Below are 15,338 nucleotides of genomic sequence, written 5' to 3' on the forward strand. Positions count from 1 at the left end.
TTTGCATTATGAGAACTAGAGAAACCAACCGATGAGTTGTTTCCCTCAGGTTGGATTCTTCAGTTGACAAAAAAATAGAAGTTATTGGTGAAGTTCTATGGCATCATCTTACTAACAGTATTATCGGCAGGCTTCTAGTGTGAGCACGTTTTAAATGAACACAGACAACTGAATGAAATAGTGAGTCACACCTATTTAGGTCCAATTAGATCAAATGGGAGCTGAACTCTGTCGCTTATTTCTTCAGACTATGGGCTCTTTTTAGCTGTAGAGTCATTATTTGAGTCCTTATGTAAATTAAGTTCTAGGGAAGCAAAAGTACAGCATTTTAATTAATGAACATCCACTCATGAGTTTAGCATGTATTACATTCAAACCCATTTGTCAGTCATTTTCTTGCCCGTTTTGCCCATCTTTGTAGCCAATCAATGTAAATAATATGCAACTGAAATTTAAGTGTCAGTTATATGAAGTCACTAATAGTGAATTTGGACAATTGTTCAAACCACAACAAAAGTATTATTAGACAAGTATCTGACAGTTAAATCAATTGAAAATAGAAAAAAATGAAAATTTATATGGGTGCCATAATTATCTGAATAACTGGTTAATAAAGGTATTTGGAAAAATTAAATCCCTATAATATTTTTGCAAAAATTACCAACTCTGTTATCAAAAGTGTAATGGATATTATGTTGTTTATCTTACCATTTCATTGGAGAAACTATACTCCATTGCCCCACAAATCAACCTTGATTCATTAAATTGAAATTTAATGAGTTGTTTCCTATTACTGTAAATTCTTCAATTGTCACTTTTAAAAAGTGTTTGTATCAGTTTGGATAGCTTTATAAATGGATGTTGTCAAGTTTTCCCCAAGTGTGTTGTGCAGATTAGTCCCAATCATCTGCGAAAAAAAAGGGATCCACAGTTGTACAGGTTCCTTTGCCCTCTACAGTCCTCTTGGGTGTGGCTCAAGGGGAGGGCTGACGGGAAAGAGACCAGCAGGACATTCAAGGGAATGGGAAATGAGACTAGGTATTTATTCCTGGGTCTCTTTTGCCTCCCTCCTGCTAGATTGCCACTAGTTCACTGGATGTCTTCCTCATATGGTCACAGTAAGCTTCTGTGAGGCCGTCCTCACCATTTAGTGGTTCTCTCCAGTTCTGTTAGCTGTTCCCCTTCCTTTGCACCTTTAGGTCTGGAGATGGTAACAGTATACTGCATCCTCCCTTGTTGGTTTCCCTCTATTAAATATTTCTCAATTACCCACTGTGAGTGTAACGTTTCCTTCTGGGACGCTGATTTATACAATGGTTCAATATTGTATTGCCTTCTTGGAAAGATTAAAAATTCACATTAGCATATTAAAAGCTCTAAATAATGTAGCAGTAAATGATGTCTAACTTTAGTCTAGTGTTTGCCACTTACTTATTCATGGCATCATTTTTCTAAAAATATATCTAAGAACATCCCTTGAACACATTGGGTTATAATATTCCTTACCTTAAAATAAACAAAGCCAAATTTAATGGTTTATAATCTTGATGGCTATGGGTAATCATTATAAATATCTGTAATTGTTCCGTGCTGTCAAACATTGATGACTTAAGTCCGACTGAGGTATATAAGCCTAAGGCTGTTTAGTCATAGCATTGACATGACCCAAATGGCTGTGCTTTTTGAATTCAGTTTAGTTTCATAATCCAAGTCTCTCAATGTCAGTTTGACAAGTATACTCCTATCTTACCCCATGTGCTTCTCTCCGGTGCTCTGCACCTTATTTACCACCTGTAGTCTGGCAGGAAATCAAATTACCAAAACTAAAATCTAGCTCGTTATATCTAAATTAAGACTAACATGTGCTTAAATAAACGCCTGATTCCCTAATAAGCACACTTTAGTGCCTAAACTTCACAGCTATTTTGGTTGTTTGGAAACTCGATCCCCTTATGCTTGGTATTTCAATCATGTGGCTGTGGATATACTCTTTAAAAATAAATCCACTTTATAAACTCTGATGTGGTAGTTACTAATGCTGTATATTCCTGGCTTATTAGCAAATGATAGGATTGCATTTCCTATGCTAGGTGGTTATGTGACTAGTTCTGTCCAAGTTGAACAGAAGTGTTACGATTTCTTAATCAAGATCTTAATTGTGAGACACTCCAAAGCTTTTTACCTTTTGTCACAACTAGCACTGTTCCAGGGAGTACATTGGTGTGGGTCCTTTGATGGACATGCAGCTTGAGAAATAAATCTAAGTTACTTTCAAGTTGGTTATTTCTGTAGGCTCTTAGCCTATCCTGACTTAACTTCAAAAAGGTTCTTCTGCAAACATAGAAAAGGGTTCAATCTAAATATTAAATTTATAAAATCATGTTATTTATGAACAGGTTTTCAAGAAAATGAGTGTGCGTTACGTACGTGGAGCTGAACTCACATAAAATCTTAAACTGGTTACATGAAAAATGGTCACATAGTCATAGCTGTGTGTAGTCTATAGTCACACAGGTTTAAATCCCTGGGTTCTACCACTTATAGGCTGGTTATCAAACTAGAGGCTCAAACCCCTTAAGTGATTATATAAAATTGGTGTAACTAATAATTGTCAGGTCATCAAATTATGAAAACTACCTGACAACACTACTCTTAAAGGTAGCTATCATGATAACTGTATTACTCAATTGGTTAGTCTGGCAATATACATCAAATTATATGTGTAATTGTATACACAATTCATAACAATGCATAAAATTGGTTTAATTAATTGAAGGCAAATATGTATTTTCCTTCCAAGATTCTGCGGCGTTACCCCAAACATAATGCAGAAACATTGTGTCGAACACTTTAAAATCAGTCTTTAATTTCAGTTGAGGTGTAAGGAGGCATATATATATATATATATATATATATGGCATATATACATATTCAGGAATCAAGGAATATGTATATAAACATGTACAGCAAACATGTATTTTTTTGTGTGTGTGTGTATCTATGCACATATACATTACTCTTTTTAAATTTATATGTATGAATTACTTAATTCTCGCCTACTGTTCTGGATTTATTATATGCCTATCACAGTAATGAGCATAGGGTGATATTGTACTTTAGCAAATCTGATACATAAACATGTATTTTATAAGACAGTAGACCAGGAAAAATAAATCATTTTGTCAAATAATCATTTTATGGAAGATGTTTTTTCACATTATTGCTGCTTTCAATTTTTTAAATGGGTTAATTTATACACAATTGTCATAGATAATTTTGATGGATAACATGTTGTATTTTTTCAAAACTGTACTGTGTACATGTAAAAGAAATGTTTCCACTTCCCTTTGAAATTATACTGCCTAAAACTTCAATAGAAAGCATTCTCAATTTATGGCAAGGGCTGGGTTACTTAGTACTCATTGGTGACCAAAATCTGGTGACACCGTCTTTTATATTCTCTGCCATATTCTTAAATGCCTAGCGAATGGTTGTATTTCTGATTAACAGAATGGCATTTTAAAACAGACCCGAGAGACTGAAATTCTTAAGTCAAGTTAGGGGACAATATCCTTTTGAAGTGCTCTGTGACCAGATGGCACTGAATGCCTAGGCTAGGATGCTTCTAGGCATGCATTTGTGTGAAGGTGTGGGTACAAAACAGCAGTCCTAGGAAAAGAGAGAATTAGGGGAATAATAAATGAAGGTTGCAGCGTGCTGCAAAATGGCCAATAGCACTAGTCTGTAGGTTTTTCAACTAAAAAATTTCATTTTCTCGTTATGCTTCAGTAATCACATAACTTACATGTCAGCAACATGGTTCCTATAGATAAGCCTTATCAGCTAGTCATTATTTACATCATCATATTGAAGGAAATTATCCAAAGCCAAGTAACCAAATTTTAGAACCCATTTGGTAACTTCCTGTATAAAAGACCTCAACTCATATTTTTACTTTAATTCTAATTAGATATAAAGAATCTCCCAGGATATAGTATGTATTTATGAGTCAATATTTACAAGACAGAAAATATTTGGACAGAAAGCAAATCTTATATTGTATACTGTACAAAACAAGGTTTATAAATTGATTTTTAGCACCATATATACAATTCAACTCTGCAAACTGTTTCAAACGGAGTATGTTTCATTAATCATGATGGTATCTCCTCTCTATAAACACAAATGCTGTTTTATGGCCTATGTGACAATAGAAATTATCATTTAGTAATCAATTACACAAATATCTTCTCAAGAGTAGGCTGTACTAAAAACAACAAAAATATAGCAAGGTTAAATAACTTAGCCCCAATCATAAAATATCTAAGATTTAAGAACCAAGGGCATCCAGAGGCCTTTCTTGATCCTTTTGCCCCAGCTCTAAGTTTCAAGAATGGACTAAGTGCTAAACTGCCATGAAGAGATGGAAACAAATTCTTTACAGAACAAGGTAAAGTATAGTTTACTCAAATTTTGATCTTTTAATTCAGTTTTAACTGCTATTAAAAAAAAAATCAGACAAGGTCATCTGATTTAAGTCCTGTTTATATTAACATGAGTTATGCAAAGGAAATACTTCAGATTATGTTCAAATTAATTAAAAAACCTATAAAGGCATGTAATTATTAATTTGCAAATGAGAAAACTGAGGCTCAGAAGTTGCCCCAAATCAGTTATTAACTGGTGGAACTGAGCTTCAAATCAAGGACTTCCCTTATTACACAATAGTATACATTGATTCAAAATTATCTAAACCTTTAAAAAGCAAAGGTTATAATGATAAGTACTTTAAAATATTAAACAGTTCTCATGACCCTAACAAATTGTCTCTAAGGAGCTTACTAAAACGCCAACTTCATTTTAATTCGTTTTTTAAAAAAAGACACACTTCAAATGGCACTAAGCGAAACACAATTCAAGCTTAATGTTTTCTACAAAATAAGTTAACTTTAAGCAAAACAATGTCAGTGATGATAAATGCATTTCATTATTTATTTAGATGTTTAAGCTCTCGCACTAGATTTTTACAAGCTGGTGAACACTGACAAATTATTTCTCCCACAGAACTATAACCACACATTCCCAGACGGTATAAATATATGGTTGAACTAACATTAATACACATCACCATTTTATCAATTACATAATAAAACAAATTATCAAGTATCCAAATATTAAGTTACACAGCTCAAAAGGCATATAAAATATTAGATGTCTGCTCAATTCATTAGCAGAAACCCACTTTTTTTTTTGCAAGAGGTTGGAAACAGGAAAAAAAAAATCACACTTCAAACAAAAATAAGTTGGTAAACTTCAGATTAAGTATGAAAAAAATTACACGAAGAATTTTTATGATTAAGAATTGTTTTAGCTACAACAAAAGCATCTCTACCTTTTAAAAAAATATTTACTAAATGAAAGAGCATATTCTACGTGTTCTGCACAAGACAAAGGCAACATTTTACTAAAAATACTTAATAGCCCCCTCCCATTCTTTTTTCAGGCCCTCCCTGTAAGTTGCACCCCAAGTGCAAACATTAAAATTAACTGTAAGGCTTTTTTGTCTGGAGACATTAAAGACGTGTGCTTCTGTACAATGTAGATTTTCAAAATGGAGGCTTTCCTTAACAGCACAAAATGAGATTTACAGAAAGACATTAAATAATCACTGTAAGACTTGGTATAAAAATCCAAAATAAAAATGAAAAAATACTTGTATGAACATGGGAGATGTAAACATAAAGTGAGCAGGCAAATAACTATAGGTCCTACTTTCTATGTTTGAAATGACTGAAGGGATAAATCACATAAGGTCCAGAGTATTCATAGTTCCTGGGATTTTAATTCTGTATGATACCAAAAATATACAAGTATTGTGCGGGATATTTTGGCACCTAATCTTTCTAAATTTCTTATATAGATTCTGGCATGGGAATAGATTTAAAGACGTAACTCAATACTGCATAATTTTGGGAAAAGTCAATTGTTACAAATGATAAGCACATTTTAAATGCTGAACAGCAAGAATCTTTTACTAAGTGTCAAAACAGGTCGATCGTAACCCAGAGGCTGCAATTCTGTCAAGCTTGTGGCCTGGTAAAACTGCTTTTCGATACTCCTATATATATGGTAGCTTCCTTAGACTTATTCACCAAGCCAAATTTTGGCTAAGATGCATGACAAATTAGGTCCTGTCTCAAGTTCCACTTCCAAGGCACCAGGCACCCCAGTTTTATTGAATGCAACAGTTGTTTCTATGACCATTGGAGTCTTTGAAGCGCAGCCGCATTTTAGGACGATACTTCTCCAAATACAACAGTTGCTTGCTGTTAAAAGCTCCACGCCGCTTTCTGGAAGGAAAAAACAAAAGATGAAAGAATTAAAGCAACATTCCTCTATAATAAAGTTTACTGTGTTATAGGAAATTATCTCCTCTCTTGTACCAATTTATCTTATTACTGCGATTTAATACAGAAATATGGACATGCATACATGTGTAAATGGAGAAAGGGTAGTAAATTTTTCAAATCTTTTGAGTAGTTACAATAGTCAAAATTTATGAATCCATTTATATTTAGTGCAAGAAAGGACAAAACTAATTTATAATAATAGAGGTCAGAAAGATTGCCTTTGGTGGGAGGGAAGATGACTACAAAGGCCATGAGGGTACTTCAGGGAGTGATCACAATATTCTACATTGTACTTTGTTGGTTGATTTGGCTGTTCTTGTCAACTCATCTACATTTGAGACCTGTGCATTTTACCGTACATTAACTATAACCCCAATAAAAATGCAAGAAAGCAACATATTCAATCAAGAATTTAAAGTAAAACAATTAAAAAATTATTGGAGTAGAATCTAATATGAACAGCTACATGGAATGCAAAAAAAAGGAGGTAAAATCTTTATTTCCTGGTTTTAATACTAAAAATGATCGGATTGGTTGTTGGAAAACAATTGCTTTCATAGCAATGTAATTAAACTCACTGACATTCAATGAGGAAAAGAAAAAAATTCATTATATACTTACTGCCTTATGAACTGCACTGCATCTTCGTATTTCATTCCACCTTCAATTAATGCTAGAGCAACAAGCACTGGAGCTCTGTTAAGAATTTTGATAAATCATTTTTTTCAAAATCAAATCCTGGAAAATTCAACAGTTTTAACACTCCCCAATACAGAAGTACTATTATTTACTATACTTCCTATGTAATATGTGTAGTAAAAATGTTGACTTGACATTAAAAAAAAAAAAATAAAGTACCGGTATGTTCATATCAAACTCACATTTTATCTAGAACCAAAAATGAACTTTGCTCTTAACTATTACAAGTCAGTCTAGAAGTTAAAATTTGTATTATTGGAAGGTAATTTTCAAAATATTTAGGAGACAGGGTACACCTTGATAAATGCAGACAATTTTTCCTGAATTCTAAGCAGTAAAAAATACTTTCCACCGAATACAAACAAACAAAAAAACAAACAAAAATGTTTTAAATGTCATGAACTTCTTTTCTAAAGACCTTCTGGAAATTTTTCTTTATTTTAGCTTGTTTTTCTTTATTTTGACACAGTTGTATGCTAACTCCCCCACTAATTTTCATTTTAGTCTTCACCAGAATAGGACTTTCTTTTTGACAGTGGAGGCGGAGGGCGGTGGTAGTGATTTACAAATCTGGACATGCATATTTTGGCACTTACTGGGTAATTAGTTCCTACTGAAATCAGAACCTCCAGAATCAAGGACCCTTTCAAAACTAATACATACTACCTTAAAGAGACAATTCACAATCTTTTTCTCCAATAAGCTTAGACAATGATTCCAATACCATGGACATAACCCAGCACACACAATTAGTTCTACAAGTAATTTTGTCCACAGAGATAAATGTAAATCATAGCGATTGCATGTTAGTTCCAGCTCTACTGGAAATACGTTGTTATAATCACCTACTTTTTAATTTAGTTCATTAAGTAACCTAACAAAGCAAATTGATTCATGAAGAGATAACTGAGTCTTCCTTCACTAGAGTCAATATCAAGTTTTTACTAGAATTAAGATCATTACCATCAACTATTTAAGAAATTCTCTTACCTTCCAAGGCCTGCAACACAATGAACAGCAATGCAACATCCAGGTTCTTCACGAAACTTAATTTTTACAAGACTTAACCAGTCATCAACAATCTGACTGGATGGTGGTGCACCATCATCAAAAGGCCAATCCTAAGTCAAAAGAATATTTAAGCATTTTATATTTTATAAATACCACACTAATAATCCTAAATTTCTAACACCCAAATGTTATTAAATGCATTTTAACATGTTTAAAGATGTTTTGTGAAACTCTTTTAATGAGATGCACAAATATGCTGTATCTTTACAAAGATCTTTTCAGTTCAAACTTTTGCTTATTTTGAAATTAAGATACTGCATAATTTTGTAAAAAATTAAAAAATTAAGCTTTTTGAAGTTGGTTTATTAGAATAAACTTTGTAGCACAGTATCATAAACACATAGAACTATTAAATACTTACAAGAACATGGATGCCTTCTTTCTCCACAAGAGTAGTGTCGTAAGTTGCTTCACATACTCTTACTATTGTGGTAACGCCATACTTCTTAAGTTCCTGGGAAAAACATACATTAAAAAATATTCAATAGTCTTTATACCATGTCACTATTGCCACTGTGTAACTTTGATCATTTCTCCAGCAGGTATTGCTGGTTAACAAAACATCATGGAATGAATTGTATAACCTACGTATATTTAACAAGGAAGTGAAATCATGTTTTAAATAACAATACTAAAATAGCATAAAGGGAAAGTTAAACATTACATTTTAATAAATTAGAAGTTTAAAAAAATTCCACAACTCTTCATATACTGAAGTTGTTTAGTCATGGTAAAACTAGCTTAGTTGGACATGAAGCACTAACCCAAGAGAATCAGAAGCAATTCAAAGACAAAGGTAAACAGAACCAAAGTAATCATTCATAAGTAATCTGACTTTACTCCTTATATGAACTCCTTTTCACTCATTTGCAGTACACAGGAAAACCCACAGGAAAGATTCGTAATATGTTATTACTAAACGTATTACATAATAAAAAGTTAGTACTTTTTATCTTCTGGAATATAAAAGTATATAGATTGTCAAAGTATTTCTATGCTCTGCAAGGCCTATTTGTTGTTTCTGAGCATCTGCACATATAAAATAAAATGTTTATGTGTCCAAATAAATTATTCAGCATTGTATTCCTTCCTTATAATGACAAGAGGTAGGTAGTAAGATAGTTTTGGCTATCTAGCAACCACACCAGGAAAGAGAATTAGTAACTGAAAATTGGATTCTACCCATCAAATGGGGTCCAAGACATAAACTAACTTTGGTTTATGGTATTAGGCTAAGTTTATATATGAACAATCTGTAAGTGGCAGCCTTTGTCCTATAAATTTTGTATAAGCAAGAGCGATACTGCTATATTGTCCACATATAATAAATTAAGCAAACTTTGAGGTACAAAGAACTAGACATTAACTTATAAATCCAAACTAACTCAAGTACATGTGCTTCTTGAAATGTATAAAACAAAATTACCTTTAACCTAAAGACACTGATATTTCGTTTCTGAGAATTGGAACTGTAGGCACACCATCTCAGGATTTTCCAAAATATTTTGTTAGACAAAAAGGCCCACTATTAAACTGCAATCAGTTTAAAACAATGAAAAGTTTCAAAGCTTACCTCTATAAATTTGTTTAAGGTCGCATTGGTTGGATTGTGTGTAATAAGAAATCTCATGTTCTTGTATGTGACTTCCACAGGAGCTGGGCGGTTCATTCGAGCCATGTTAATTTAGTTTAAAAACACTCAATAGGGTTATGAAAGAATTTAAAAATTGAATACAGAAATGATGCAAAGAAACTTAGTCTACTTCAATATACTCCACTTGAAATTCTCAGTGCTTTGAGTATGAAGTTGGGAGTAATGGGAAATGAAATGAACCTCCTAACAAGAAGCAGCAATTCTTCAATCCAGTAATACTGAGGCAATAGAAAGGAAGTGCACTGAGGTTTACCCCATCCAGGTCAGAACTCTTGCAAAATGCTCTGCAGTTTTCAATTCAACACTTCGGTGTCCGGGTTAACCACTCTTATGGGGGCTTCTTGGTGGAGTAGTAATGAATTTCTACAGTTCACTTGTCTGCATAGAGGTCGTGCTGTGCCTGGCAGTAATCTCCACTGCCCTTCAGAAACTCCATAAATGTGTGACCAAGAACACCACAGAACTGCTGTTAAAAAAAAAAAAAAAAAAGAAAGAGAGAAAAAAGTTGTTTTCCAATTCAAAAGGAATACGTTATGCTATTACAGTATTACAGTACTTAAGTATACAACTACACAACTATCTTTTCAAATTTGGGCCCAAGCCACCTTTCAACTTTTATTTGAACACCAAAAATACAGGATGATTAAAGATTAAATCAATAAGCATAAAACAAGCACTCACAAATAGATTACTTTAAATTACTCATCTAATACAAAGATCCCTCAAAGAATACCAGTTACATTTGATCAATATCCCTTATAGTCTTCTATTAACCAGTCCTTTTAATAGTTGGTTCTTTGCTTTACATTATTGTTATAAACTTTATGTACAACTTTTTATATTGAGTTTCCAACTAATAAAGTATTTTTACATTTATTACAACCTTTATGAAAACTTTGAAGCTTAGTCTTAGCATAATTTACTTCTCTAATGTATTCTTGAAAAAAACAAAACAAAACTGGTTTTCAAAATGCTTCCAAAATATACATGATCTTATCTGATCCTTAACCACCGATTAATTTATCATTCCCTTTTAACAGTTTTTCCTTATTTAAGTCTCTGGAAATTAATCAACTTGTTATATGAAATATTATAAGGATGTATGTTTATAAATACAAAAAAATCCCATTTATAACTATAAAAGGTATTCATAATTTCAATATTCTTGTTATTTTAAAACCAAAATTTCACTCATCCAGCCTAAAACAATCTAATTCAGGGGTAGAGGGAGGTACTGTGTGGTAGAAATTACCCTGCATTTCTTTCATAGGTCTCAAAAGCAAGGTAACTACCTATCAATCAATAAATATTTACATTTTACCCAAGTTTCCTTAAAGAACTAAATCAGTTTTATGTCTACATCAAAGATTAAATGATTAATTACTGGTTATTTTCAGAATATGTACACAAAAAGCATCGATGTTAATCTTCTATCAAGTAGTTCATAAGACAGTTGTGTACTTAGGAATAAAGAGAGGACTAAGAAATATTAATAGGTTAACAAGAGCACCAAGTGCCAGCCACTTTATATGTATTCTCATGGATAAATTACCAAATAAAATTTTATAAAACTTTCCATTAGGATTCTATTCTTAAATTTAAATATTTAAAAAGCATAAAATTAAATTAAAACTATCTGCTATTGTCATATTACACCTTTAAATAGAGTCCCGTGCTAATTAGTTTCTAGAACTTCCCTAAATTTTGAGTAATAATCCACATGGAAATCTAGCAGATCACAGAAAATATCAAGTCAAAAACCCAGTTCACTTTTCTGTCCAAACAATGGAACTAGTCTCAGGAATCAAAAGGTCCTCCTGTAACACAACTTTCATTATTCCAAATTTGTTCAAATGAGCCCTGGGAAGTTATTACTTCACCTACTTGCTAGCTGGGTTAAAAAATTAGTGATTAGATTATCATTAAGGACTTCACTCTATTACAGTGTATAGAGACTGCAGAAACCAGGAAATAATTTCAATTATATCTCACCCCAAATCCTAAATATTACTTCCTTAGAATAAAAAGTGCATTCTTGCACCTTTTCCACGACACACCTTGAATTAAAGAAATCATTTGTAAAGCTGTTAAGAGCAATGACTTATCTCAGTACTCTGATTGCCAGGTACTATCATTTTGCAATTGTAAGGCGATTTCTGAAGAGTATTTCACACCACTATTTCCAGATTTAACCCCTAAAATTCCTGTTACAGCTGACTGTGGCCATATCCTTTCATGTTAGTAATTTTATCAGGAAGCACAGAAAGCAATATAGAAATAATTCACTTAGTGAAGTGGCTATTTTTACTGAGTGGAGCCACCCAGCGGCTGGGGGGTGGGGGTGAGGGACTGCTACCAAAACTGCAGTGACCAGTAACAGATCATCTTTCTGTTCTGCCCAAGACAAATCTTTCTCCCCTTCCCAATTTCCTTGCTACAGGAAAAACTAAGATGGGAAGTTTGGGAATACCAAGGAATTTTCCTCTCCCATTTGTAAATTGCACATAATCACAATACTATACACGTGGGCGGGGGGGGGAGAGCAATTTCTGTGCAGAAGCTTAAGACAATTTGTCAGACTGCATTGAAGGCAATTAATTTATACAACAGTTTTGTAAAACGGTTGGAGAGTTTGTCCTACATCTACTTATATTTTAGGTACTGCATCTAGAATAAAGCATGTGTAAAATGCTGCTTACTCTTGGGAATGATCTAGCTTTCTGGTTTTCAATTGATTTATTACTGCCATCAAACAAAATTCATACAAAAAGGGCAACAGGAAGCATTGCCTCAGAATCTGGATCCCAATCACGTCGACGGTTCCAACTACAGCGCAAATAACAACTTAATACTTTTGGAATGGTAGAGATTTCCACAGGGACAGAATATAAACCTTAGAATTCTGGCTCTGGTTGGCTACTGTTGCCACAAGCCAACAGAAGGCAACAACACGTTACACCACGGATTTCAGGAACAGTTCTAAATAGTACCAATTAAAAGGCGCCATCCAGGGCCATTCCAAGATTGGCAGGGAAACTGCGCGCTGGTGCCGGCCGAGGACTCATTCGTTTCAGCGCAACAGTAGCCCTGGAAGTTTCCAAGGCCCTTTGTCGACCGTCTCGCCCCAGGGAAAGGACAAGACTCGACTTGTTCCCATTATCCAGAGCCCAAAGTGGGGCGTTAAATCCGGAACAGCTCGAATTACCAGGTGGAGACCAAGGGAGCAGGGCGGGGCAGGCAGTCAGCGACCTCACCCAGCAGTTCCGCTCCAGGCCCCGTAAAGCTGCAGTTCGTGAATGGCCCCCCGAAGGCCCCGCCGCTCGGCGCACGCGGCGCACACGGGGTCCGCCCGCGGCACCCCCTCTCCGCGCCGCAATCACGGGTTCGCACCGCGCCTTCAGTCAGGCGCGGACGCCGAGGCCATTTTGTCTGAGGCGCCGGTCCCGGCCGCGGAGCACAAAGTTGGCTGCACCAGGCTCCTGTCCCGCGCCGGTCCCCGAGCTCCGAGAGCTCTCGGCCGAGACCGTTACCAGCCCCGCCTACCCGACGCCAGCCTGGGTCTCGTGGCGACCCCAGTGCCGCCGCGCCCTCCCCGTATCCGGCTCCGCAGTGACACGCGGAGCTCTTGCCCCACCCCGGGCCACGTCCCCGCTCCCCCGGCGAGCCACTCTTTCGACCAAACAAAGGGGCCTCGAGCTGTCGCAGGGCCCGCCGGGTCCGGACCAGGCGCGCCTGACTGCAGGGCCAAGGGCGGAGGCGGCGGTCACAAAGCGGCTTTTGTGCCGCCCCTCCCGGCCCGCTGCGCGGGCGAAACCTCCCCCGCTCGCCGCGCAGGCCCGGCCGCACCGCCCCCGCTGCCCCAGGCTCGGCAGGGACGAGGAAGCCGGTGCCTTCCGCGGCCAACTGCTCCCCCGCAGTCCCCGGCCTCAGCCTCCCCGCAGTCAGCCGCCACCGGCCGGTTACAGAGCCGTAGCCCGGTCCCCTCCTGCCTAGGACCCACCAGAACTAGGCCGGGGCGGCGGGGAGCGGACGCCGGGCTCTGAACAAAGGCGACAGCGGGGACGGGAGGCCGGTCGTGGAGCCCCAGCTCGAGAGGCGGCGGTAAGACGGATACTCACAGGAATATGTTTACTCATTGAAGATTGTGGCCTAATCATACAGCCGGTCCCGAGGCGGCGGCGACACAGGCGGTGGCGGCGGCTGCAGGGCAGGGGGTGGAGGTGGTCGTGGCGGGGCGGCGGCGGCTTTGCAGACGGCGGCGGGGGCACCAGACTCTACCATGCAGTGAGCAGCTCGGAGGAGAGCGCGTAGCCGAGTCGACCCGCAGTCAACAGAACCAATACGCGCGCCGAGGCGGCCTTGCGTCACAAACCCTCCCTTTTATAGCCGGCGCGACGTGCGAATCCCTGGCTACCAATCGCGGCCGGGGGCCCCCGGGCTGAGCGCCGAGGAGCGGGGGCGGAAGTCCGCCCCCCGCGGACGTCACCGCGCGGCGGCCGCTGCCGGTGTGAACCGGTTGATGAATGGCGAAGTGCTCCTGGGCGGGGGAGGGTGGCTTAGAAGGGACTCTGGAGGACAAAGTCTGGGGTGGGGAAGGGATGGGAACCAGAGAAGATTCCGATCCATGGAGTGGGAGGAATAGCGCCGCAAACCCTGGTTCTTATCATTAAAACACGTTACAAGGGAGGCTTGAAGTTTGCCTCAAACTTAAAATGCAACCCTTCTAGGACTGGAACCGTGTCTCAGTCCCGGCTCTGCTTGCTTCTACCTTAAGTCATAACCACAGTCATCTTTGCCAGCGGTTTACCTTGGCACCTGAGCCCCTACGATCAACGTCATCAAAGAATAATGTCGCATGACCGCTCTACCCGGTGACTCAACACCTTTAATGCCACGGCCCTAGGCTCCGACTAGGTGAATACTTGTCGCCGGGGGGGCACTTCCAAGCAGAGAGAAAATTATCTTCACAAACTTATATTAGTCAGGGAGAGTATCTCGTGATGCAGATAAAGCCCTTTTCTGGCCACAGTCTTTTTTTCTTTTTTGGTGACGTCTCCAATGCCACATACGCTGGCAGATGCAGTTGGCTCAATTGTGGTGTTTCGAAATCACATGCATCCTTTGTAGTGCTGTTCACTTGATGTCGCAGATAATGAAAGGCTCATAAAGGAAGCATTTTAAAAATTAAGACTCCGGTTTTGTCAAGGTCTGATGTAATTCTCCTGCGTCAAAGCTAAAGCTTTTCTTTTTATTCATTTTCAGTCCTGTTGTCCCACTGTCTTTACAATTTAGGCCTTTAAGAAGTAGAGCCTTATCCCAATTGTTCTGTGCTACACAAGGGCAATTCTCGTTTATAATCTGAAAACCCTTTCTCTTCTGCTTTCTGGAAGGAGTAAACAGGACTTTTACCTGCTTTGAAGAACTTGGTTTTCTAACACTGAAGCCTTTTGTTTGTTGTTTTCACTGTGCAGTAGATTGGAGAGGGCTTTAGGGATCAAATTGTG

At 37.6% G+C, this 15,338-nt stretch overlaps 2 protein-coding genes across 2 annotated transcripts; both read right to left on the reverse strand.

The window, feature by feature from the left end:
* Positions 1–4,964: 4,964 nt before the first annotated feature.
* On the reverse strand, positions 4,965–9,894 carry PTP4A1 (protein tyrosine phosphatase 4A1). Its single transcript, XM_019738639.3, has 5 exons — positions 9,754–9,894; positions 8,542–8,634; positions 8,100–8,230; positions 7,032–7,106; positions 4,965–6,350 (listed from the first exon to the last, which is right to left on the reverse strand). Exons 1-5 carry the CDS (start codon positions 9,856–9,858, stop codon positions 6,233–6,235), a joined length of 522 nt encoding a protein of 173 aa, XP_019594198.1. The 5' UTR covers positions 9,859–9,894; the 3' UTR covers positions 4,965–6,232.
* Positions 9,895–10,160: 266 nt separating this feature from the next.
* Positions 10,161–14,189, reverse strand: LOC141571669 (uncharacterized). Its single transcript, XM_074333145.2, has 2 exons — positions 13,953–14,189; positions 10,161–10,300 (listed from the first exon to the last, which is right to left on the reverse strand). Exons 1-2 carry the CDS (start codon positions 13,989–13,991, stop codon positions 10,205–10,207), a joined length of 135 nt encoding a protein of 44 aa, XP_074189246.1. The 5' UTR covers positions 13,992–14,189; the 3' UTR covers positions 10,161–10,204.
* Between the last annotated feature and the right edge of the window lie 1,149 nt (positions 14,190–15,338).

The sequence above is a fragment of the Rhinolophus sinicus genome, chromosome 2 (genome assembly GCF_057876585.1).
Source record: "Rhinolophus sinicus isolate RSI-liver-muscle chromosome 2, RSI-T2T, whole genome shotgun sequence".
Taxonomy (NCBI): domain Eukaryota; kingdom Metazoa; phylum Chordata; class Mammalia; order Chiroptera; family Rhinolophidae; genus Rhinolophus; species Rhinolophus sinicus.

Coding starts and splice junctions, on each gene's coding strand:
- LOC141571669 (XM_074333145.2), bottom strand. CDS start 13,991: ATGATTAGGCCACAATCTTCAATGAGTAAACATATTCCT. Junction 10,301..13,952: donor CAATGAGTAAACATATTCCT/GTGAGTATCCGT, acceptor TTTTTTTAACAG/CAGTTCTGTGGTGTTCTTGG.
- PTP4A1 (XM_019738639.3), bottom strand. CDS start 9,858: ATGGCTCGAATGAACCGCCCAGCTCCTGTGGAAGTCACATACAAGAAC. Junction 8,231..8,541: donor AAGAAGGCATCCATGTTCTT/GTAAGTATTTAA, acceptor CTTTTGACTTAG/GATTGGCCTTTTGATGATGG. Junction 7,107..8,099: donor TGTGTTGCAGGCCTTGGAAG/GTAAGAGAATTT, acceptor AATTCTTAACAG/AGCTCCAGTGCTTGTTGCTC.